The sequence below is a fragment of the Alligator mississippiensis genome, chromosome 2, assembly GCF_030867095.1.
Source record: "Alligator mississippiensis isolate rAllMis1 chromosome 2, rAllMis1, whole genome shotgun sequence".
In the NCBI taxonomy this organism is placed as follows: Eukaryota; Metazoa; Chordata; order Crocodylia; family Alligatoridae; genus Alligator; species Alligator mississippiensis.
The window spans coordinates 246226878-246254039 of NC_081825.1; the positions used below are offsets into that span (position 1 = coordinate 246226878).

Consider the following 27162-nt stretch of genomic DNA (forward strand, 5'->3'; position numbering starts at 1 on the left):
ACGCGATATGAAAGAATATGAGATGGATACAAACTGCAACGTCTTGATCTGAATCTAAATGTTTTCAGAGCTTTGGTCCAGGCCCTTCTCTAGGAATAATAACCCTACACTTCCCTGGTTGAACATTACTCTGCCTTGATATTACTGTAAATGAGAGCAGCATCAGGCCCAATATCTCCTAAAGTTTGATGTTGTATTTTGTATATGAGAAATAAAGATGACATGGTCCTGGAGGAAAGAATTCAAACTACAAATAGAACATGACACTGGCTTCATTTTTTTAAAGAAAAAAATGTTCCATATATTTGCAGATTGCAAGCAAACAGTGTGCTTTAGACATTTATTATTATAGACTCATAAACACTACAGTGCCAAATTCCCTAACCAAGGGACTTATCCTGGAGGCAAAACATGTATGATATACTACCTATGGGCTAATTTAATATTGAAGGGTAACTCACTTGTTTACTAGGCACAGAGCACCCTGCATGCAACAGAAACACTGCATTCCTCAGCACAGAAGTCGTGGACAAAAATCCACAGTCGCTCCAATAGAAACAAGGAGCAATGCCAAAAAAGGCAGTTGACTTCTGACACGAAAGGCAAGACTTTTGACACTATCAACCACAGCATTCTCATTAAGTTAAAGAACGACAGACTAGATCAGGAGCAGGCATGATTTTGGTTAGAGGGCTGCTTAATGAGTTTTGGCGAGCTGTTGAGGGCTGCAAGGGTAGCCCTGCCCCTTGATGGATGCTCCACCCCCTGGTCACCATCTTGGGACTGGAAGTCCTGTCCCCTAACCCTTGACTTCTGCCACTGCAAATCCCTCCCCTTGCCTCCCAGAAGTACTCCTTTTGGGACGGGAGGGTGGCCATCTTGGAACCAGAAAAAAAGCAAATCATATACTAAAAGTCACACACCTACCATAACATATTTTAATTTTATTACAAAAAATATTTTTGTCATGATTTGTGTTTGTGTACTATATATAGAGATGACTGCATAATAACTCAAAAATAAAGTCTTACTCTTGTGTACTGTGTGGGGGGGTGTGGTTGGAGGTGGGGAGTGTATGGTAGAGTGGAGGGGTACATGTGGGGGTTGTGAGGGTCTGTGGCTGTGGGGGGGGAATAGGATATGTTGGGGAGGTGTGTATATGTAGGGGAGTTGTGGGGGCAGTGTGTGGGGTTTGTAGGGTGTGAGGGAGGGTGGGGAGTCCCTACACACTCCCCCCCATGGTGCACAGCCCCTGCCAGTGGCAGCAGTAGCAGTAGGCAGGGGTTCTCAGGGTGCTTGTGCTTGGTGCAGGCACTGCTGCTGACAGTGTGCAGCCCTGGCCAGCACTGCAACCAGAGAAGATATGTGCATTTGTACAGAAATCTATTTAAAAACCAGCCTAACAACTTTTTCAAGCTTTTAGCTCTTGTGGGATCATGACAAATTCCTTCTTTTTCTTAAATTATGTTCTCTCTCTTCTCATACTTAGATGGGAGTTGGCTTCTCCTCCTATTCCGGCTTGCTGGGTAGCAAAGTTTTCTTCCTGTTTTCTGAAAAGTTGGGGAATTCTTCTTGCATCTTTCATTTCCCGCCCCCCTTCCCAATTCACCCTCACAAACAAGGAGGAAGAAGGTCATTTTTGTCACTTTCTTGCTTTAAACAAATAGCTTGGGCATGGAGGCATAAGTGGTAGAGTTTGCACCCCGGGCTAGCAAGGAGTAGTCACTGCTGCAGAAGGGATTGTTGGTGTGGCCAGTAGCTACAGGGTTAATATGACCACTCCAGGGTGTATGTACCCTCTCATGCCTCCATACCTAATCAGCTGCTACTCCCAATTCTCATTCCAAACCATGAAATGAAACACTGAATCTGCTGGTGAGCAAAGCAGCTGCTGGGACATAAGAGGGTCTCCACCCCTAGCAGCCTTAACCCCCTGGATACAGGCTGCACCAGCCTCTACCTGCTCAGCAGCAGCATGAGCATACGCCACAGGCAGAGGAAAGGGGAGCTGACAAGGGGACTCCTGTTCCCATTCCCTGCAACCCGAGCCTCAAGCCCCACTGCCTCCCCTGCCCCACTGCCTCCATTCCAGCAGCCCCCTTAGTCAGCACTCAGGTCTTGTGCCCTGCTTGCCTCTAATTATACTACTGGTTGGCTACCTCATGAAGTCCAACCTTTGTGCCTGGCAGCTCTCCTCTCAAGAGGTTAAGCTTTTACCTTCTTAGGAAAGAATCAGGTGGTCCCCACCAAAACATTTCACAGCAGAATTAAAAAAGGGCACATAAGGAATAAAACCAGACACTGAAATACCTCTCTTGGATGTCCCATCCTATGGGCAAAGTCAGGACAGCATGAAGAAGCTTGCAATTACTTTTCTGTCAGTAATTTGACATACGCTTATAAAAACATAAAACCCAAACAATGATCTTTAATTAAACAACAATATTAAAAAAACCCCAAAACACTCCCAACCAATTCAAGTAGCGAAGTAAAGTGTTCTTTGTGTTCCATTGCACATTCCACATGAACAATAACATTCTTTTGAGAATCAAAACTGAAATCCAGGCATGCCAGAAAATGTGTTTTGATTGAACATTTATATGAGATTAAAATTCTTAAATATTGGACTAATTATCCTGCATTAAAAAAAAATCTCAAAAAGACTTTTGGAAATATACATATGAATAACAGTTGCAGAACAAATTGTAAACTAGCTCTCTAGTAATTGTAGCTACTGTAATCAGTCCTATAGCCCTCAGAATTTCAATCAAATTAAGTTAATCTTTTGCTGTTGAGAAAAGACACGTATCAATGGCCAGATACTTCTATGCCTCAAACCTCCATAGTGTCCAAGTACATCACAAACAGTAAGGAATATATCATCACAACATTGGAAAGATGAGGGATGAGATAGAGAAATATTATTATCTCTCTGTAGGTAGGGAACTGAAGATCAGAGAGGTTCATGCCTAAACTCTCAGTAAATGCACCAGACGGGAGTAATTGTGGGAAGTCTTGTGATTCCAAGAGAGGTCTCTAGGACACAGCTCCTTTCCTACTTCCTTCTTTTTACTGGGCAGTAGTACTTTACTACTGTCCTACAATCAGCAGTAAATTACTAGCTATTGATGTTGGTTCTGTTATCTTGGGCCCCTGGCAGATGTTACACTTAAGAGGTGATTAACCAGTTAATCACCACTTAAGTAGTATCCTAGCCACACATTCCTGCAATTAATGGTGCCTTTCCTTTCCTTTTTCATGTCCTCGCAACAGGGTATTTTAGCAGAATTCACAGATTTGTTGGAATCTGACATGCTGCCCATGCCGTGAGTGGTTCTGCCATGGCCTCAAACTTGTGACTTGTGGGCTATCAACCGTGCATCTTAGCGCCTACACTACCCCAGCCCCCAATTAATGGTGTGATAAAACAGGGAATAATCCACAACATTATTACATGGCATATGTGTAATAACTTTGTGGCTGGTTCCCATAGCACCTTAAATTGACCATGTGGTCAGACTGATCAGCTGATTAGGGCTTCCAGCTTTCAGGCCACATGGGAGTCCTTGATTCTGATATACTCCTGAGGCTGGAAGCCCCGATCAGCTGACTGTCTTGCTACTTGCCTGAGCAATGGGAGCCTGGTACCATGATCCCAGATTGACTGGGATCTGATCCCTGAACTAAGAATCACACCTCCTGCCATGCACATGTAGCATGGCAGTAGGCGTTATTGTTGGGATCATGCATCAGATCCCATTACAACTTTATTTGAACATCTGCCAGGGAACTTGCTCCCCCCCCTCCAGTTGAAGGCAGGTTAAGTGAAGACTTACCATTATCCTGCCCTGTCTGCCTCCTTGTTCTGCTGTGAGAGTTAGCAGGTAATAGTTCTCCTGTGTTTTTGGACCAAATATCTGTGTAACCTGCATAAAAGTGGAGGGATTGGAGTACCTTACTCCTTATTGCTGCTTTGAAAAGGCATGTGGTCAGAGTCAAAATTTAGTCTTAAACAATTTGTCAAAGGTCACAACAGAAGTATGTGGCAGAGCAAAAAATTCAGGTCAAGCCTTTTGGCTGTCAGACCTGTTACTAGTCCATCCTTCCTCTGCATTATTCTAAAATCAGAGAATAAACCTGAGGTAATCCATATCCAAGCATTTTCTCCCAAAGTTCACCTTGGTTGGTCTCATAAGTGTATGGGGCAGGGAGGAGGCGGGAGGGTTTGCATTCTGGTCAGGTTGCTTATGAAGTATTATTTTTAGTAGCTTCATAGGTTCTCTATTATTAGCTAACTGTACCCTGCTCTTGCAGGAGGATGGAGCTAATGATCTGTTGGATCTTTCCTCTTTCTGACTATTATGATACTACAATGAGCAAGTATTCACTTCACACTTCTTCTCCTGCTAATCTATTGTTATAGATTTGTGGTTTCTTTTTTAATGTCTGGTTCATTAGAGGGTTTAACATATATAGAGTTTTTAGCTGTGGTTGAGAAAAGCTGGGAATGTAGAGGTTAAGGTTTATTATGACTGTCATGTTTGGGAACACAGAGCCATATACTATTTCTGCCCTAAGTCCCCACACACAACTTCCATTGATGTTGGAGTTACAAGCTTTCCTGAAGGCTGCTTATAGCCCTAGGAGCACAGCTTCTTCTTAGGTGAGCTGGACAGAATTGAAATCCATACAACAATTACTTTAAACTCCTTTAAGCTACAGTTGTAAAAATTTTGAGAAGCTGTGAAGCTGGGATAGGGAAATATGACAAAGTATCTAGGAATATATAATGTAGTAGATAATATCTCTGTCTCTCAAACCACATGCGCACAGACACTACTTTGAGAATATTCAACAGTATCATATATTATGTAGAGGGCACTATATACTTACCCTCCCCTGACACTCACAACATAAGCACATCATGAGGGAATAAACCCCTAAAAGCTTGGTTGTAATTTACTTCTTTACTTCCTGCACATAGTAACAATGGATAGTTGAACTGAAAAGCATTTTAAAATTCATAAATATATTAGTAGCCATTATCTAGTAGAAAACATGTGTCTGAATACAAGGATTGATTCATCACTGTGTTACTCCAGTGATGGATCAACTTTATACCAGTCTAACTCAACTGAAATCAATGGAGTTACACCAGTGCAAGACTAAAGTAGCATATGGGGAATTAGGCCCAAAATATTTAAGGGTCACTGCACTCAAACAGGAAGACTGACATTTGTATGATTTTTTTGGGGTGGGGTGTTTCAAGCTGGGCACCCAGAAAATGAGTCACTCAGAGAGAATGGTACATTTAAAAGTCTAGGTTGACAGTACTTAGATATACGTTCATTCTACAGAATAGCCTCTATTATGTCATTTTATCTTGTCTATGGAGGAGAAATGGAAATCTGTTTGAAGTGAATATTAGATACTTTGTATTAACTTTGTAATATTTCACATGGAGTTTTGTTTTGAAGGGGTATTTTAAGATCCAGAGCTCCTCCACAGGTTATTTGATGGAAAGTGAATAGGGTATTTCTTTTCATACGTTGACGGTTTCATAGAGTTTAAGCCCAGAAGAGACCATTAGATCATTAAGCATGACTTCCTGTGTTCACCCTTGAATTTCACTCAGGTTCCCTTGTATTAAGCCAGATAACTTATGTTTGGCTCATCCTCTAGAAAGGCATCCAGCCTTGATTTCCTTATGAGAACAAAAAGTATGTTGACTCCTTAGACTGAGCATAAGGCAGGCAGGCAGGTGTGCAAAGCAGAGTGGATAACATATAGTGCTAAGGCTGTTTAAAATAATCGCAAAAATAAACCTCTGCACACCTAACACCATAGCCTACGGGGGGAATATGACACAGCAACACCAGTATCTGCTTTCACTGGCACCCTCTTGACACTTAAGCTTTTGGGGGGATGAGGAGGGGCAGGGTCTGCCTTGGAATTTCAAAGATAATAAGAAAACTTGCGCAATACAAGTAAAGTTTGCATTCCTTTACATTTTAGATGTGACAGACAAAACAGAGGCAGCTAAAACACTGCTGTTCAATCCCTTGCCAAGGTGACATAACCCCAGCTAGCTTTGATGCTGTCTGATTGTAAGTCTCATGAGAATTTTAGTGGGGAAACAAATTCTGATTAGTTTGTTTGACTCACCTCTCTACCTACTTGTGTTCAGAAAGGGTTCCTGTACATTATCTTCCCCTCTCTTTATTGTGTGGTTTGCTTTGTTTGTTTGAGTTTAAAACTGCCATTATGTGAGAGTGTTGCAAGTATAAATAATTTAGAGGATAACTCTGTGGGGATACCACTTTCACTGCTTTTCTGCAGTAGCAACTCATTATAGTTCTGAGAACCAGCATTCCATAAGAACAATTATGCAACCTTAGTATGTCGTGGCTATTAACCAAGCCTTGTATATAGTGACAAGAAAATAATTTTGACGATTTAATTAAATTTGTTTTGCCCTTTAAAAAAAAAATCTGTCTTCTTGTTTATGATTTGCACAATGGTCTTACATTTCCAGCAGGTATTTGCAGGCTTCTTGGATGGTTAGATGGATGGATGGGTATAGCCATCAGGTTCCTAAGTGTTTAGACTGAATATTGCTCCCCCCCACCAAATAAATGGCCATTGTGATACAATTACCTAATGAAATGCACTTGTTTCTAAAGGAAATCTAGTCAGTTAATATATGTTAATATAGGCAAGTGAACAAAAGGTAATAAGTGGGTCAGACTCAAAAAAAATCACGCACTGCTCACTCCTGTTTAAAGGAAAAGAAAAGCTCATAATGGAGCTTCTCTTACTTTCACCCCATCATTTTAAGAATTGCTTTGCCAATCCTTCACAGCAAATAGTAATTTTAAGTGGACCAACACAAAGCTCAGGTTGTGTGCACTCTGTGGTAATGATAGAGCAGCTGCCCTTTCTGGAGTCAATAAGTCCAACAATTGAGTCTTTTTTTATGTTTTTATTTTTTTGCCTCCTGCAAGTGAATCATTGCTGTTAACCTGAATGACAGGATTGCTTATGGAAACCGAGCCCTTCACCCATGCTGACCGCATCCAGGGACATCTGGGGGTCAGAGGGCAGGCAGGTAGTGTTTAAAACAGTTATAAGTAAAGGATGATTTTTTTTTTGTGCTTCAGCACTCCATAAACAAGAGCAAGGAATTGTTAAATAATCGATGGGTATTTGTGTGCATCCCTAACACATATATGCATTACTTCAGAGCCTGAGTCACAAAGCTGTATTAAAATGAGCCTGTTTATAGATGAACTGAAACTGTTCAGTGCTCTTTTCAACAAATAAACAAATTCTTGCACTTGTCTGCCACAAATGTCTTTTTATTTTCATTTTTTTTTCCTTTTTTGAAATGTAACTGTGTTCTGATGTCTTTCCTGGGAAATTATTTAGGTGTAAAAAGTCATCTGGTAAAATTAAACAAAAAAGATCTCAAAAAAGGGGAATATGCATCGTGTTAAAATAACGCACAAGTCAGAGACAGATGCATGGCCACATGCCTAGCTGCACTCAGTGAACAAATTATGTCCTATTTCGTAGATACACACTTACATAGGCAATGCAGGCTGGTAGTGCTGTTGAAGAGGAGGATAGCAGAACTACAGCCATGGCAGAGATTGTTTGACTAACAAGCTTCTATAGTAAGCAGGGCACTGATTAAAAGAAGTTTATGTTTTACACTGTTACTTTCCATAGATGGATTTATAGCCTAGTAAATAGAATTGGCAGTTATCTCAGAGAGAGGTCATTCTCCTGGGCATTTTCAATTGCTATTCCTGCTCTCTGTGCCTTTAGGACACCGCTCACATTTGCTCCTGCTGTTCATAACCTTGGTGTGATCCTTGATCCTGCTCTTTTTCCTTCTACACCTTCTGTGTCTGCACCTTTGCCCATTGTAGTGTCAAGAGCATTAATCACATATGCCAGTTCTGCTCATGCTTTCATCTCCTCTCACCTTGACTATTACTATAATTCCCTTCTTTAAAGATCCAAGGTCCCAGTTCTCCACCTCCTATAATGTACAAAACCTGCTGCTTCCTTACAAATACCAAATATGAGACAAAAACCCTTCCTTCAAATAGTTCCACTGGCTTCAACCTTTCATTCAGGATCCATTTCAAAATTGTTTTTAAAACTCTGTAAAAACAAAAACAAAATCCCAAGTATAGATCTTGGACAGGTTCCTCTCTGATGTCTTCTGTGCTCCTTCTCTCAGCTCAGCACAACCATAAGAAGAATAAAGATTTCAGCCTTTTCAGTCACCTGCAACACCCTCCTCCAACTCTATATATTTTAAAATATTGGTGATATCAATATAGATATAGATAGTCTCCTTACCTATACTTCTTAATTGCTAAACAATTCTGTGAAAGATATGACATGACAGTACATAAGAAGAAATAGTATAAATAATTATTTCTGTTATATTGAATATCAGAGGAGAGACCAATTAAGAAGTCCAGCAGTCCAAGTTCATAGGTGACAGTGGCCTCATCTACACACGACGCTGACTGCACAGGCGTTATTGTGCAGTCATTTAATATTTGTATAAACAAGTACTAAATGACTGCACCGTAACCCGCATTACTGAACAGTAGTGCCGACAAACAGCTTTTTTGTGATACTGACTGCACATTAGCCTGAGACTACCGTGCAGTAGCATTGTGCCACAAGTTCTGCTACATGATGCTATTGTGCAGTAGTCTTGGGCTACTGAGCAGTCAGTCTCTCATGTAGACGCAGACACTGAATATAAATTTGCAGAATGACTGAACACCAGCTTTTCTGGTGAGGGTGCAAAATGTGCCTACAGAACTTCCACTCACAGAATGTTTACATGCATTTGACCACCTGCAAATGAATTGCAGATGAAAACTTTAGTAATTGTATAGTTATGTGAATTGCACTGCAGTTAGGTAGTTAAGAGACCTGTAAATTTGTATTTGAAACTGAGGTAAGAAATTTGACCCTACAAAAAACAGCATTTGTGGTTGTCACGGTATTAGTTTTACCCACACAAGGTAGACAGTCTTCTGGAAATACAGGTGATAAGATACTGAATTAATTTATCATGCCTTCAGAGTTGAACCAATGTTTTAAATGGACCATCTACCCTTAACAACACCCTCTGAAATGTACTAGTATTTACTGGACATATATGAGGTAGACATAAATGTCTTCGAATGATTTTTTTTTTTGTCAGGGTCCATTTAAATGTCCCAACTGCTCTGTGGATCACTGTATTTGTCAGTAGATATTTTATTGACTCAGCCTATTGCATTTCCTGAAATGGTTATGGAAACTAAGCTGATACACCATAGGCTGATCTCTCTTAGACTAGAATTTACTAGGATTAAAGCAGATGTGGCATTACTGGAGTCTGCTAGGCCTCATGTGATTTATAAAGATATAAAATAGATATTTTATGATTACGATGATGCTAAAATTTTTGTGGATGATAATATAGTCACATTGGAAAGACTGGATATAACAACTGTGAGAGATTCAAGAAGAGGAAACAAACTCTCTTTTGCTAGATGATCTGGCTCTTAGGAGGATATGATTGTAGTCAATAAATGCTTGCATTTTGTTGCTTTTATTAGCCTGTTGGAGACTTTGTCATGCTAAAGGTGTGCAGGTGTAAATCTATACTTCTTTAAAATGGTGACTGTTTCCTGTAATTATTAAGGTAACAATCATGCCTTTTAACACTGTTACTAATAAATTGCAAGAATTCAAACTGAAATATAAAATGTAACATAATTTTTCACTTTTTGCTGTGGATTTATCTTTCTGTGTTTCACTTTATTTCAGTATCCAAGATGAAAAAAACAACTCATTTTTATTTATAGTCAATTTATCATCAATTTTGCTTTCAGGATCTCATGTATTAGCATAATCCTGCAATGTTTTAGTTGAAAATACTGCATAGAAGTAGATTTTCTTTTAAAAAGTAACTTTTCAGTGAAATTTTTCATGAATGTATTTATACTTTTTTCCAGACCCTGTTTTTACAAAATCTAAATTTTGAATCACGATGCATACAACACTGACCTATTGTTAAAGACCCAAGTCTTGCTTAGTGTATTTTAAAGAGTATTTCCTCATCAGTATGTGCATACCTTTCAGACATGTATATAATTTAACTACACATCAATGATAAGCAAAAAACTATCATCTCAATTTATAGAAGGATTTGTTTTAATTAAAAATGAAGAAATTATGATGCACAATTCCAAGAAAAATCTGTGAATATTAAAAGCCATAAAAAACTTTAAGTCTTGTTTGCCCCAGTTTATCAGCTTGTCATCTTTTAGATGCACCAACATGTACAAACATATCCTGTTTAAATGTCAGATTCTTCATTTGTACCCACCACAGTCAGATCCTTACTATATATCAGCACAGCCTCATATAGTTCCAAAGATGTACACCAATTTGTACCAGTGCAGGATTTGGCTCACCCATAATGCTGTTCACGTGGTTACTGACTTTGCACACATAGTTAATGGAGCTACTAATGTCATTGAAGTTAAGCATGGATAACATTCAAAAGGACCTAAGTTCCACTTTCAAAAGTGATTTAAGCACTTGATAGAGAACTCCATACATGGACTTAGGCCCTTAAGTCCAAGGGTCAGGCACCACTGAAATTTGTTGATCCTTCATTCGACTTCTGCCTAAACTTCTGGGTGCTTAAGGTCTCGTAGTGCCTAATTTCTGCTGGTAAATTCCGGTAGGTGCCAAAGTTTTCTCTGGTGAGCATGTACAAACACACCTAAATTCTTGAGGCAACTCTGCTAATTGGAGCCCAAGCCCCAGGAGAATTAGCAGACTAAGCATTCCCCTGCCTATCTCAGCTGCAGGGCTCAATCTGGTAGATGTTTCTGGAGCACATCTGTTGAATCAAACCTTGCATCAAAACCGAGAGGGAAGAGTACAGTGTCAGGGCACTCACCTGAGAAGCAGAAGACCTCTTTTCAAGTCTGATTTGGAATAGGAACTTGACCCCACTGTCCCAAATCCGAGTTGATTGTCCTAACTACAGTGAGATAGCATTCTGGTTAGAAATTTCTCCTTTTTAATCTTTTTTATTTTATAAACATAATTAAAAATATTAATTGGAGCAAAGAAAGGAAAGAGTAAGAGTTAACTCTCTGACCTAATTAGGGCCCTCACCTTGAGACAATCTCAAGGGGAGAAGCAGAGTGCAGCCTGTAATCCAATGACTGTGTCTTTGTGCAAAGTGGAACAGTTTCAATAGGAGATATTGAGACAACTTTAGGAGCATAGCAGTTTGACCACGCTCTTAGGATAACACCTGGATTCCATATTAAGCTGAGTGGAGATGTACAAACAGCTCTCCTGCCTCCCTAGTGACTACCCTAAACACTATGTTATTGGGTAGAATGGGATGGGCTTGCTCTGTGTTTTTTGTAAGAAAGGATTGGCTTTGCTTAGATGCTTACCTCCAAGAGAGTGATAACATATGAGACTCCTAAGTGGAAGCTGATGATTCGCTCCAGCCTGGAGTTAGGTGGTAAACTCCCTAAAGGGGACAGGGCTTAGGTGGGCAGTACAGTGCTGCCAAGATTTAGGAGATTCAGTGTGTGCACAGCAGCAAAAATGTAGGCCCTAGAAGATTGTATTGACAGAAATTTAGGTGCCATGGGAATTTAAATGCCTCCAGAATTAGGCAAGGATTTCTGGCTTCTAAATTCTGGGCTGGGTTTCCTAAAACAACAGCTAGGTTCCTCAGTCTACCTAGTGAACCTATCCGTAAGAAATCTAATTTGGGGAAGAGGTGATTGTTGCCTAAAATTTAGGTACTGTTGTGCCTAAGTCCCTTTCTGGATCTAGCCTTTAGGAGCTTAAGTTTCACTAAAAGTCATTGTAACTGGCTTAAAAGGGGCCTGGTACTTCTGAAAATGGGAGTTTTTCCTTTAAAAAAAAATTACAATATGTGCTAAAAGAGCTGTAGCAGGTCACACGAAAACAATAATTATTTTGCAGGATTCAGCTCCCTGTTACCCATTTTACAGCCTCAAATGCAAGTTTACAGGATTAACTACTCTCCCAGCAGTATTGCATGCGCCATTAGGAGTCAGAATATTCTGAATCCATACTGAAATCCATCCATAACTGGTTATTAAAATATAGTACGATCACAGTATATTTCAAAACTCCTCCCAAAAAGTAATGTAAAGATAAATTTGCTTTGTTGTATAATAGATTACCCATATACAACATTTATGACAATGAAAATACTGCAAAACTGGCCAATTTTCACCAATTGCTGATAATGTTAATTTCATATTCCTTTTTTGTATTATAGTTTCCTTGCCTTACAATGAGCTCAAGGGACAATGACCAGACAGGCAAACCTAAAATATGAATCCAGCACCTTCTTTAGCTGGCTGTCCAAAAACACAACACCAGAAAGGTTGAGTGCATTAAAGTTAAGCTATTCTCTCTCAACAGCCATCACTGAGTGATGTGATTTAGGACACTCCCACAAAAGCTGTGTATTCCTTGTGAGCCAGTTAGGTATTGAAATTCATAGAAACCCCCTTCTCCAAATGCATCAGAGAATACAAACTTTGTCAGTTTCCATCCTCAGCTGGTTCTGAAGGATGAAGCCAGCAGAGAGAACAGAGGAATGGTGCAACATGTCTGTCCTCAATCACAACAAACATGGCAGTCCAGGGACACTGCTGAATACCAACCGATTTTATCCCTGGCTCACCAGCTGTGCTTTGTATTCACTTCTGGTGAGCCAGCAAAGTTGACTTTGCTGCATAGGCTGAACCTTAAGGAGAGATGAGGCACTAGCCAGCAATATGGGGCAAGTAGGTTTGTGAAATGGTAGGTAGAGAGAGTGTGTTTCAGAATCTTTTTTAAAATTTTCCTTTCTCTAAGGCCCACACAGTTTAGCAACTAAGGCCTCTGGCAGACATTCCTTTAAAGGCGCTATGGAATCTAATGCATGATCCCAACAATGGTGCCTCCTGCCATGCTACACATGCATGGCAAGCGGTGGAACAGTGGGGTTGGGGATCAGTTCCCAATTGCACTATATCGCTGGTGCAGGGGGAGTGCAGGATTATGATCCTGGGCTCCCCCTGGACTGGCAAATAGCAAACTAATCAGCTGATCCATGCTCCCAGCCTAAGGAGCACAGTCAGCTGATCCATGCTCCCAGCCAAAGGCTCCCAAGTGTGGGAGCACCAATCAGCTGACTGCCATTCCAACCTTAGGAACTCACTGGAGGCCTTGATTCCAATGTGCCCCTGAGCCTGGGAGCAGCAGTTAGCTGATCAGTGATTCCAAGGCTGGGAGGGACCCTTTTACACTCCACAATGGTTATGTTTCATAGCACACTTGTGAGATGCAATCTTGCTTGTAACTGCGGTGTGGACAGACCCTCGCATACTGTGTGGCACGACCCTCCTATTTGTTAAATCCTACTCACCATAACAGACAGAGAGTTAGCCTGAGCAAAACCTCTGTTTGTCCAGCAAGAGAAAAGATCAGAAAACTAGGGATGTTATCATATAACTACAATTTGGGAAGCGATTAGATGCATCGATGATATGTGATCTAACAGAGGTGTGTGTGTATTTTATGTGTAAGTTATTCTTTCTATTCATTATTCCTAATTGCCTAACTAGTTCCCTTTCCTCTCATGTATAGGTTAGCATAGCAACCACCAACCAGCGAAAGGTACCTGTAGTTAAACACTCTACAATTATTATGGACTTTTGTTTAATATTCTATTGTTCCACTGACAGCCTAATTTTTAATATATCATCTTATATTGTCCTGTACATCATCATTATCCTGCCTCCCTTAGGGCCTTTACTACACAGTTTTTATTTATTTCTGCAAGCTAACATATATGCAAAATATATTTTGCTCGCATTAGAAAACAATGGAGCTGCTACCACATCTTAATCAGCTCTTTCCTTCTTGTTTGCTAAACTTCTTCCTCCTTTTATCAACCTGGATCATTAGGAAGTCTAGGTATAGCGTATCTATGCATGTGTGCACCAGGTTCAAACACTGAAAACACATTAGCTTCTGAGCAAGTGGTATATGCACAGACTTCTGCATTCCTTTAGCTTAGCAGCTCTGTGGCCTGCAGCATTACAACTTGGGAATGACCCAGGAAGGGATAAAGGATCCAGATTCCACAGAGGTAACTCTCTGGTTGCTTCTGTGGACGTGACAGGAGCTCAACATCCAGCATAGGGTGCTCAACACCTCACAGAAATCAATCACTGCCTTGTAGTATATAACTCTAAAATTGCTGAACAGAACATTACTCAATGCTGTCAATATGGTGGTCTGATTAAATTTTGTCAGATCAAATTCTATTGCTTATTAAACACCTCTTTTCCCAAACTGGCCCTTGGATAGAAACAAGTGTCAGTACAAGCTGCTGGTACTAGCACAACAGCTCTGCTTTGTGAATGTCTTTACAATTTGTGCTTCTCCAACTTTCAGTGGCGTATTTCTATAAATTTGTTTTGGCTATGGATTTTTGAAAGGAAGCCTGTTAAGATCAGCTTTCTAAGATCCATTGGTTGACAGATAAAATACATATTTCCCAGCCTAATCCTTTTCTTTTAGATTTGAAGATTTTAATAACAATGAAAAAAATGTACAAGCATGGTCAAGACAGGACAGTGGATACAAAAAAAAATAGTTCACTTAGGGCAAAATGTGCTGTCAGGGAAAATGGAGCATTTCTTCTGAACTCACGAACTGGTAGGCTTCTTTCATACAGGTGTGTTTATGCCCCAGGCTTGCTGGCCACAGTCCATTCCATTTACAGAAGCTGAATTAAACAATAACTACCGCATTGCAAAAAGAAGGAGGAAAAAAAAGGTGAGCGTCAAAGGAGATGCCTGAGAGCTTTGTTAGGGCCAAGAAAAACTCTGTTGCAGTTGTCAGAGCTTGTTGATGTTGCAGAGAACGGCACATTTTTTTTCTGCTGGATTTTGTGGTTCTGCCTTAGGAAAGAAAGTAAAATAGAACGGAAGAACAAAGTCCTACTCTATAAATCATCAGCTGCTCCTTGCCAGATCAAAGGAGTGACATTTTTGCTCCTGGACTACTTGTCCACTTTAGGTACTTGACAGACAGCTAACAGCTGGCCTGCTACACAGCATAGGAGAATTGGGCTACATCTTCTTCAGAGTAGATGACAAGCTAATCAGAGATATCCATAGCACAGGATATGTGAGTGCACCTTGATCTCTTCAAACATACCCAGATTGCTAAACATCTTTTGTGCATTTTTGGTAAGTTAATATTTAAGTAGTTTTCACTGAGAAGTAGGATGGAGAATTAATACTTCAATCCAAGTTCATCACAAATATGAAAAGTTAAACATAGGTTAAATTTCTCAGTAATGCTTCTCTGTGAGTTAATTTATAATTGGATGGAAACTTAACATGAACTAGAGAAGAATTTGTTTAAGTTACTTTACCTTGATTGAATACTGCAAACCTATGGATTTTCAAAAATGACCATCTAAAATGAGTTTCCTGAATTCATATTTAAAGGACATGTCTTACTCAGTTTTGAAAATCTTGCCCTGTATTTTTAAGATGATAAATTAACACAGCTTTAATATAAAATAGTTAAGAATAAATAGACCTGCCTGAATTCTACCTTTAACTTGGACACTACAGTGTAAGCAAATCAGAGTACATGCCAAATTAGCTAAAATTGTGTTTAGTGTCTCCATAAGATGTATGTAGACAGACCCGGAATTTTAATGTCAGTAGTAAAACTTTCAAAGTAATTCAGTTTCTAGTTGATTCCCATCTGCAATAAATCAAGTACAGGATGAGGTTATATACTACAACTTATGTCTATTGACTTAGCATTTTATCTTTAAGATATGAATAGCTAAGGAAGTATGTCTGTTTGTCTCCTCCCTTCCTTTCAAGTACCTTTGAAAGATCGTTTTTACGGTGCATGATAAATAACCATATATGAATAAGCTGATGGCATTCTGAAAGAGTAACAGGCATTGCTTCAGAAATCATGACCTGCTGGGATGTTTTGTTATGTGGTATCAGGTGCGATTACATTCACTGAATAGTGTTTATTATCATTCAGAATTCCAAGGGAAATAAAAGATAATTTTCCACCTATGTTAAAATTTCTTGAAAGCTTACAATGAAAATCTCTCTATGTCAGTTTCTTTGTGTAGCAAGGGTTCTTCATTAAACTTAATGTTAACGGATTTATTCCTTTAACTGGTTCTCATTCAGAATGGGGTTTCATAGAATATTTGCAGTCCTGGATAATGCAATCCTCTTTCCATTGTAAATTTTAACTAAGTAAAAAATGGTTTCATACTCAGTCAAGCAAGCAAGTTCACTTTTGCAAAAATAATATTATAAAAATAAGCATATACCTATTAGTTAAATTACTTGTATCCTACAGGATATGATTAATAGATAACATATGTACAGAAGCAGCCCTAAGCTTATGTGACCTACATGAGAGCATTTAGCCCCAATCTTCCCAGGACCACAAGTATGCATTAAACATAAGCATGCCAGCCATTCAGCTGGGGCACCATCCCAAGTTCTTAGGCATGGTCCCATTCAGTTCCACCAGATCACAGCATATAATGATTTCCCCATCTGCACTTCCCCATCTCCCCATTTGGAAAGCTATGCTTTGGCTCCATCTCCTGGCTTCCTGGTACATGTAAGTGGGGAGGTCACCAAGGGCCAGACAGGACATAAACAAGTAGGAAGCTACCAGGGACAGGGAGGACTACATGTGTTTGGGGTGCAGTAAAACAGTCAGACTGTGCAAAAGCCAGGCTGAGCTCTGTATATCTCATTGCTAGCTCCGTTTGTCTTATATTGAATGAGGAAGGGATGTATTTTCTTGACACCAAACTACAAGTAAGATTCCAACATGGTGCATGTGTAACCACCTGATCTAAGGAATAAGCAAGTGCAACTCTGCTGTAGTTCAAGTTACAATATATGTACTACTCTACTGGCTGTAAAACAAATCAAACTCTTGGCAGAAGCCACATCATTGTCTTCTGTTCCAAAAACTAGTAACCTGGTAAAAGAGTTACATATTTTAAGGCATTTTATCTGAGATGAATAAATGCCTGTAATATCAACTTTCATGATTTTATCGCAAGTCCCACATTATTGCAGGTTTAAATTAAAAAGTCCCAACTTCGATAACTGAATGAGAACATTATTACAGAAAATTTCTATCATTTGCGGTTGTGAAGAAAACCTTGGAAGTGTGACCAGTAGTCTCAAAAATCAAAGAAGAAAAGGGAGATCTTAGTATCTTTAGATTTTTTTAGTCAAAATGTCATGGTTGTGGGAGATCTGATTCAAGATTTTTTAATCCTTTAGATTGGTAATACAGAAATACATCAGTCCTCTGACTGTTGTAATCTACATTCTAGGATTGCCACCTTCAGTGAAGATGATTTTGCAAATGACATACAAGACATGGCAGAAGTTTTTGGAACCATAACAGGCAGCCAGCTCGTATATTTTTAAGATACTATAATCTTCTGTGTAATACCTATAACACTTCTGACAAGGTTATCCAATCCTGTGCTTAGAAGTTTTGTCAAGGAATAAGTCCCTCTTGTTTTTCTTTCTTTATAAACCAATCACGTAAGTGACTCCACTTCTTAATTTTTATGACTTTAGGGAGACTTTTTCACTGGCTCACTTCCAGGTGACTAGCTCAGCTTCATACTTACAAGGAATGCTGCACATAAGACTTGGTAACCAGGTGTGGCACCGAGTCAGTGAAGCATAAACAAAGGGCTCATCAACCCTTTTTTATGCACGCGCACACACGCGCACACACACACAAAGACACCTAAACCCAATTCTGTTGGTTTAAAACACACACTGGAGTGAAAAGTTAAATAAACTATGAAGGTTAGCTTTCAATTTAGCTTTCAATTTCAAGTTTGGCTGATAAGCGGAGGTTTTTTTAAAAGGGATATATTTATGGGGAAGAAAAAGTTGTTACAATTTTAGTCCATCAAGTGTCACTCTTTCAGAACAAAGTGGGAGTTAATCACATTTTATGAATGCACAGTTTCTCATACCATCATTTTGTGAACAAAGTAATTCTTTCTCAAAAGGAGGGAGAAAAACACCTTTTTTCACTTTTTTGTGTAATATAGAATAATAGAAAAATAGGGCTGGAATGACCCTCAGAAGGCCATCAAATTCTAACCCCCCTTCTCAAGGGAAATGGACAGTTGTTCATTTCTAACACTGTAAATTTATGGAAAATTTGCAGTGCTAGAAATCCCGGGGCGGGGAGCGGGGAGTATACAGGTGTCCTAGCTTGCATCTGCCTCTCCCCTGTGGGCAAAATGAGGCCAGTTTTGGCCTCGGGAATGTGTCCCCCACCCATGCCTTCCCCAAACCAGTTACCCCAGGTGTAGGGGTAGTCAAGCGAAGCCTACAGGTGTTCCTTCTGGCATGAGAAACTCACTTATAGGTGAGATCTTCCTGACTGGAAGTTCATAGATTCATAGATGTTAGGATCGGAAGGGACCTCAATAGATCATCGAGTCCGACCCCCTGCATAAGCAGGAAAGAATGCTGGGTCTATATGACCCCAGCTAGATGCTCATCTAACCTCCTCTTGAAGACCCCCAGGGTAGGGGAGAGCACCACCTCCCTTGGGAGCCCGTTCCAGACCTTGGCCACTCGAATTGTGAAGAAGTTCTTCCTAATGTCCAATATAAATCTGCTCTCTGCTAGCTTGTGGCCATTATTTCTTGTAACCCCCGGGGGCGCCTTGGTGAATAAATACTCACCAATTCCCTTCTGTGCCCCTTTGATAAACTTATAGATGGCCACAAGGTCGCCTCTCAACCTTCTCTTGCGGAGGCTGAAAAGGTCCAGTTTCTCTAGTCTCTCCTCGTAGGGCTTGGACTGCAGGCCCTTAACCATACGAGTGGCCCTTCTCTGGACCCTCTCCAGGTTATCCGCATCCCTCTTGAATTGCGGCGCCCAGAATTGCACGCAGTACTCCAACTGCGGTCTGACCAGCGCCCGATAGAGGGGAAGTATCACCTCCTTGGACCTATTCGTCATGCATCTGCTGATGCACGATAAAGTGCCATTGGCTTTTTTGATGGCTTCGTCACACTGCCGACTTATGTTCATCTTGGAGTCCACTAGGACTCCAAGATCCCTTTCCACTTCCATGCCACCCAGCAGGTCATTCCCTAGGCTGTAGGTGTGCTGGACATTTTTCCTCCCTAGGTGCAGCACTTTGCATCTCTCCTTGTTGAACTGCATTCTGTTGTTTTCTGCCCACTTGTCCAACCTGTCCAGATCTGCTTGCAGCTGTTCCCTGCCCTCCAGTGTGTCTACATCTCCCCATAGCTTTGTGTCATCTGCAAACTTGGACAGCGTACATTTGACTCCCTTGTCCAAGTCACTGATGAAGACATTAAAGAGTATCGGTCCAAGGACCGAGCCCTGCAGGACCCCACTGCCCACACCCTTCCAGGTCGAAACCGACCCATCCACCACGACTCTCTGGGTGCGACCCTCCAGCCAATTCGCCACCCACCGGACTGTGTAGTCATCCAAGTCACAGCCTCTTAACTTGTTCACCAGTATGGGGTGGGATACCGTATCGAAGGCCTTCCTGAAGTCTAAATATACGACATCCACCCCTCCTCCTGTGTCCAGGCATTTCATAACCTGGTCATAAAAAGAAACTAGATTGGTCAGGCACCATCTGCCTGCCACGAACCCATGCTGATTTCCCCTCAGCATAATTTGTCCTGCCGGGCTCTCACAAATGTGAGCCTTGATAATTTTTTCAAAGACTTTGCCAAGGATGGAGGTGAGACTGACTGGCCTATAGTTGCCCGGGTCCTCCTTCCTCCCCTTTTTGAAAATGGGGACCACGTTGGCCCTTTTCCAGTCCTCCGGGACTTGGCCCGTGCGCCATGAGCATTCAAATATTCCCGCCAGTGGCTCTGCAATGATGTCGGCCAGTGCCTTCAGCACCCTCGGATGGAGCTCATCCGGGCCTGCCGACTTAAAGGCATCCAGTTCTTCCAAGTGACTCTGCACCGTCTTAGGTTCTACACATGGAAGTCTGGCACCTTGCTGCTGCCTTTCTACAACCCCCGTGAGAGACTTGTCGTGCCCCTCACTTAGGAACACTGAGGCAAAGAACTCATTGAGGAGTTCAGCCTTGTCCCCCCTGTCTGTCACCAATTGTTTCTGCCCATTTAGCAGGGGTCCTATTCCTCCCTGGGCCTTCCTTTTACTCCCTATATATCTAAAAAACAATTTCTTGTTGTCTTTTACTTGGGTTGCCATCCTCAGCTCCATGGTAGCTTTGGCCTGTCTAACTGCCTCCCTGCAACCATGAGCAGAGGAGGTATATTCATCTTTGGTGATCTCTCCCTGTTTCCACTTTTTATGCGCTCCCCTTTTGTCCCTTAGGCTGCCCTGGATTTCTCTGGTCAGCCAGGGAAGCCTCCTGGCCCCTTTCCCTCTTTTGCCTCGCTCGGGGATCGTCTTGCTTTGTGCCCGAAGGATCGTTTCCTTAAGGCACAGCCACCCTTCTTGGGCTTCCATTTCTTCAAATCTCCTACTCTGCAGTGCGTCCTTGACTAATCGCCTGAGTTCATTGAAATCAGCTTTCCTAAAGTCTAGCACTTTTGCCCTACTAGTTACCTTACCCACTCGACGTCTTATGGTGTATTCTATTATTAGGTGATCACTGTCCCCCAAATGGCTACTGATCTGGAGGTCCGCTACCATGTCATCTCCCATTGCCAATACCAGATCCAGTATGGCATTCCCCCTAGTGGGACCATGTACCTCCTGGGTCAGGTGGAGGTCCTGTACACAGGTTAGAAAGCTGCGTGAGCGGTGGGACTTTGCTGTCTGCGTCTCCCAGCAGATATCCGGGTAGTTTAGGTCCCCCATGACTACCGCCTCTTTAGCTTTTATGGTCTCAGAGAGTTGCCTCAGGAGTCCCGAATCTCTTTCTTCCCCTTGATGTGGGGGTCTGTAGCAGACCCCTACCACCAAATCCCTTTCTCCTTGCCCCCCATGTAGCCTAACCCACAACCATGTAGCCTAACCCACAACCATGTAGCCTAACCCACAAGTGGAAGATCTTTCCTGAATCCACCAGGTTTCCTCCACAAGATACCATGTGAATGCATCTAGGCTTGCAGTTTCTAGCAGGAGAGCAGGATTTCTTCCTCAAGAAATGTAACACCTGTCCACATAGCCAGGATCATCCCTATCTAAACCATGTTTGCAGAGCACTGAGTATTTAAAATATTCTCATGGATGGCTCAGGATAATGGAAACAATGCAAAACATTTCATTTCTAGATCATTGGCTTATATCTCTTGTAAGGATTCAGATTATCATTTACCCTAGAAACAAATCTCTTTGATATAATGTTGAAGCTCATTGGTGGAGTTTTCTTGTAGAAATGTAAAATAACTAATATTACCTTATCTATTAATTTTCCCAAACAAGGAAACCACATTAGTCTAGCAATATTATTCCTATTGCTCCCAGTGCCGATGGGTTCTTTACAAGCTCATGGACAGCCGTGATTCCTGCCCCAGAAATTGATCTAAGTGGAGACTAGGCATCATTGTACTTAACCTACTACACTGCAATGTATTCTGATGGATTTGTTCTTTTCTCTATTTTAATGTGAAGACTGTTAGTTCTATCTATACATGTAGTAGGTGGGCTAATTAAAAAATATATTATTTTATCACCTCAGTTTCTGGTGTGGATATTTTAAGTAGAACCCAGAGTACATAATAATACTGATGTATCTCAGAGCTAAATTCTGTGGCCCTACCTTGTTTTCAATAGGGAAAATTCACCCTGGAGGACCAATATGTCTCTGTTTCATTGAAGTCATATATTGGAGATGCTCATGCCTCAGTTAGAACAATGCAGGGGCTAAATGCCACTTAGTTCTTCAACCAACCCCAACAGACCTCAGGTCAGGAATGAATTGCCTATTCCCAAATACCGCTGTTGTTCACCTGCAGAGTCAGACTGTTGTACACTTACCCAGCTGACATGAATATTCCTCCAATACCCTTTCAATGAGACAAGAGACTAGCTTGCTATTTGGTATAAATCAGTGCTATCTCTAGTTTATTTCAGGTACTGATTCCCTTTAGACTTACTAATGTAGTGGTCAATAGCATTTAAAAATATGTACAATTCAACCTACAGTAACCTTTAAAAAAAGGTCTTTTTAATTTTGTCAGATGTGTTCATGCTGGCCAGGAAACCTCTATTTCTTTTACATTCTGCATTAATATTTCTTTCAAATTTAAGATTACTATTGTTTATCATAAAATTAAAATGTATTAGGTAAATGTGACTTCTGAAATCATTTTGATGTGACTTGAGAGAACATACTAACTAAATGAGTTGATGAGATTAAACAATTTGTGGCCCTTTTTATGAAATATAGATCAATTTTTTGATGGGGAAAAACAGTGGCTCCACTTGTACAGACACAATTTAAGAAAAAATATTGGACTCATACTAATTAGAGATGGATCAGTCAGTCCGACTCCAACCCATGACCAATGAAAGCTGAAAACATGCTAAACTGTACTGCAGTAATTCAAGATACTCTGCAAACTATAATATTCCTCAATTTTCCTTTACTGTTCTACTATTCTGACTGAGGGCAGATAAAAAACACATGAAAGCCATGTAATTTCTTTTAAATGCACTACAACATCTTGCATGTGGAGCTAAATTCTCATTGCTTTGCTCATACAAAAAGGCCCACTGAGGATAGGGGAACTTCTTGGGTACAAATATACATATAATTTATCTGATTGGTATATATAACAATTCTAATAGAAAAAGCATTTTTTCATATCCAAAGCCCACAGTTTGAATTAGTGGGGTCAGCAATCTCAAGTCTTCAGAATGTTTAAGTATTCTAATTACTCATGTATTTCTAAACAGCACATACCTTATTTGTCATTCCAGGGTCAGGGCCAAATTTAACATAAATGAAAATATAGAGCTTATGAAAGCTGCCAATAGGTCAGTCCTGGAGCTGGACTTCCTTGTTTATCCATAGAACAAATATGTATCAAGTATCATTCCATACTGTCTGGCTCTTCTAGAGACCCCTTGCGTAAACCTGGTCAAATCACTCAAACTCTCTTTGTCTCAGTTCCTTTCTGTAAAATGGGAATAGCAATGCTTTCTTCTCCCACCACTTGTCTAACCAATATAGTCATATGTAAGTTCTTTGAGACAGGGACGGTCTTTCTTACCTGCTTGTAAAATAAGGTCCTGATCTTAGTTGGGGCCTCTAGTTGCTACTGTAATGCAAATAGTTATTATTAGTATTTTTATTGTTTTTGTTGTTAATAATAATAAATCAGTTATATCAATAATAAGAAATAATATGCAGACACTACACTCTGTACTAATATCTACCAATTATGTTGATGGTTTATGTGATGGTTTATGTGATTTACTCATTGCTGATTAATATAGGGCCTGATTTCCAGTCTGACCTCAACTGCATCTGTTTTATCACCTGCAGTTTGGTAGGTACGGGTACCTTTAGCTGTAATTTTTTCAGCATTATTATTAGTGGATGCAACTGTTTCCATTTAAGGCTGTGATTTTCAAAGGAACCAAAGAAATTGAATTTCAGCTCTTACGCGATCATGAATGACACATGCCCTCGGCGGCTGGGGGGGCACAGTGGCGGCGAGAGCGCGGCAGTGGTAAACGTGGGAGCTCCTGCAGATGCTGCCAGTACTGTTGGCAGCAGGGGCAGGGGGGGAGATGGCAAGTGCTGACCAGGGGTCAGCGACCACCTGCAGATGCTGCCAGCAGCGGCAGCAGCAGCCACCAGGGATTGTGCAGCAGGGTGGCAAGTGGTGACCACCCACAGGCACCACCGACACTGTTGGCAGTGCCTTTTTGTAGGGGGTGCACCGCCACACTCAGGGGGTGCATGTGCACCCATGTGTACCCCCTATTCGTCGCCCCTGTTTGCAATGACCCTTTTTATACCAAAAATTAATTATATGTGAGGTAAAGTCACTCTTAGGTGATCAGTGTGGTGGAAGCCACACATCGTAGTCAGCTGCTTTGTGCAGTGCATTGTGGGAGTCACATACACCAAAATATAGTTTCCTATGTAGTTTTGTACTCCACGCACATTGTCTGCGACCCGTGTTTCTGTAGTTGCCATCCCCATTATGATAGTGCCCCGTGCTTGTGTATACTGTCTGCAGTTGGTGAGTACTAAAATTGTCTTGTAAAAGTGGTAGAAATGGATCTGGGGGTCAGTACAGTCAAGATCTTGGAACTTATCCCTATTTGTTACATTGTAAAGTGGGTTCCTTTTATGCAAATTTGAGTGCTGATTTACATTGTAAAGTGGGTTTCCTTTATGCAAATTATGTGCTGATTTCCAGGAACGCATGAAAAGCATAAAGCGAGGAAAACCTGTACTTGCATGTCTAAATGACAGCAGTTACACCTGCAATTCTTTGCACTTGGAATATTGTAGAAGCCAAAATAAAGGTGTAGTCAAAACAGGGCTCAAAATCAGGCACTAAATTCATTAGCAATGGGGACAATGGTCTTTCTTTTCAGAATTTATGATACAAATTTTGCCATATATTTTAGTACAAGGACCCTTGGTGGACTTTTTTTTTTCCTTTAGGGCAATAGAGTTTGGGACTCACCATCAAGGCTTCAGAACTGAATCATCTAAATAGCTCCCATAAAGGATCTAGAATTATTCATGTGGGCTTAATAAACAGGGGGCCAAATTTTTCCTTTGGAAGTGAATGACTGGCAAGCACATGGAGAAACAGGAGCTGAGTTTTCAATATCCATCCCATAAAACCTATACCATGGTAACTGATTGAATATGTAACACTAAAGCAGAGTTTCCACATTTGGATGTTCATAAACGTAAGCCAGTTGCGTCATGTTAGACTTTACAGGACTCAGAACCGTCAAGGTTAGTTCTACATTGTTGTGTAAACCCTGTTTTTTTTTTTACTAACGTAAACATTCTGGCCAGTATCCAAAGATATGACCTCTATGTGAACCTTTAACCTTCCCTTTAATTATTTGTTTGAAGACAGTGTGGAGTTCTCCTGCTGAGAATGGAGAACCATAATGCCTTGCAGCCCTCTGAGTAAGGGAGTGTTTGTAGGGAAGTGGAAAGGGACATAAATAAGGGGACCACCAGATGTAAATAATAAAAGTGATTGGGGTTTAAATAAAAACTGAAAAAGCAATTTGGTTTCCCTAAAGAGTGGCCAGATCGCTGAAAATAGGGGTTAGTAAGAAAAAAGTGGGGGAGGCTCTGTTGTCTGTGATTTTTTTTACAGGCCTATACAACCATTCATTATTCCATTCTTTAAAACCTTGCCATCTGTATACACCATTAGGAGCTCATAGGAGAAGAAAAAACAGTCTTATCTGGCTTTTCTGTTAATCTCTATTGGCCTTAACCTTAGCTGATAAAAGGCATGCTGGATAGAGAAGGTTCAGGTCAGCCCCCATTTGGTCAGTGGGTAACATTATTACTAGAAAGCAGCTAAGCAAATTAAGTCCTATCAGAGACCTTTGTCTTTGATGATGGAAACGTGTCTAGAAATCATAATGTTAGGGTAGGAAATCCAAGCCCCCTTCCCCCCCATGATGAAATCATAGCTAGCTGAGGGAATAAACAACAGAATCAAATCTTTGTTTTTATTTTTAATACCTGAAGTCTTGACTCTTTACTAATTCAGAGGCAGGATGACATTTTTGACAACGGAGCTATACTTTTCTTAAAGAATAAAGAATGTCTTTGTTTTGGATGTAAACAGAGAGATGCAAAAGAGCCCTTTAGTGTTACTTACAGCATTTATTCATCTCTCTGATGGAATTCCCACTAGTATGATCACAGGAGATGCAAACAAAGGTGTACTGTCTCTTATCTGCCATGGACTTTAACCTGGGGGGGGGGGGAAGAGCAACATAGCAGCCGGTACTGCTTATTTCTGATGCCCAATACTTTAAGCATTAGACTTTTATGCACTGGGCTGATGAACTGAGGTTTCACTTGCGGACTGAAAAATTTGGATTCATTTCATTGGGGTTTGGATCAGGCCCAATAGCAATGCATGGAAGCTGTTTGGGATGATGGGCATGTTAGTATTTCTGAAGAGGATTAAACACTAGTATTCAACTTCATTAGCGCTCCTTAAGGGTCACTAGACTGAAGTCTGAACTATGAAATAGCAGACAAAACCTCTACATCAGCTCTAAAGTGTTCTTAAAACACAAAGGGCAGGGACAAAAACAAGTGTGGCTTGTGACTGATAGAAAATAGCCTTGTTGTGAATAAAGTGTGTGAATAAAATAAGTTTTTAAAATTATTCTCCTCAGTTTGATTTTATTGCGGTTTGAGCTAAGAGGGGTGGTTGTGCATTAAGCTAATAGGAAATACACAAACACTTCTTTTTGGATTCCTGGTGAAATTAAATCCAGGCTTTCTGGCCAAATAACCTAATGTTCACATTCATCGGTCCCTACTACAGCTCTGGTACCTGGTTTGCGAAAAAGTTATTTTGGGCGTAATAGTAAACACATGTACCTGTGACTCCCTCTTTCTAACAAGTTGAAAGGTGCCTCCATTTACGGCTGGCCGTTGCCTTATGTTCTGCCCTGGCCGCCCCCCCTCTTGGCTGAAAAGGTCGCCCCCAGCTGGCACTGACCTCGAAATGACCCCTGACTTTACAGGCTTAAACTGCAGGAGTTGCAGAAGAGCAGAAGTCTTTCTGGGCCAGCACTTATTGCTGCTGTGCTGGTGATAAAACTTCAGACAGCCTAATTGATGGCTTTGCTGACCTAACAATACCTTGTGAAAGCACAGAGTGGCAAAGCCTGGTCCTCATTTATGGCCAGCTGCACGGGTAGCTGAATCCCCTATGATGAAAAAAAAAGTCTTCTTGCCTGTGAACTTTAACCAGGTCCCTAGCTCCTCGAAGAAGTTAAAGAAACAATTGTCTTTTAACACAAGTTT

The 27162-nt window shown here is 40.8% G+C and overlaps 1 protein-coding gene across 3 annotated transcripts in view; it reads left to right on the forward strand.

Moving 5' to 3' along the window:
• MEIS2 (Meis homeobox 2) overlaps positions 1-27162 on the forward strand; it is a 213580-nt gene that overhangs the window by 180929 nt on the left and 5489 nt on the right. The window contains exon 11 of one of the 3 annotated variants that reach the window (XM_019496207.2): positions 7005-7278. The exons of the other annotated variants lie outside the window; for them this stretch is intronic. Coding sequence (XP_019351752.1) covers positions 7005-7026 — 22 coding nt within the window. The 3' untranslated portion in view covers positions 7027-7278. Of the gene's footprint in view, positions 1-7004; positions 7279-27162 lie in introns of those variants that run through there. 3 annotated transcript variants of the gene reach the window in all.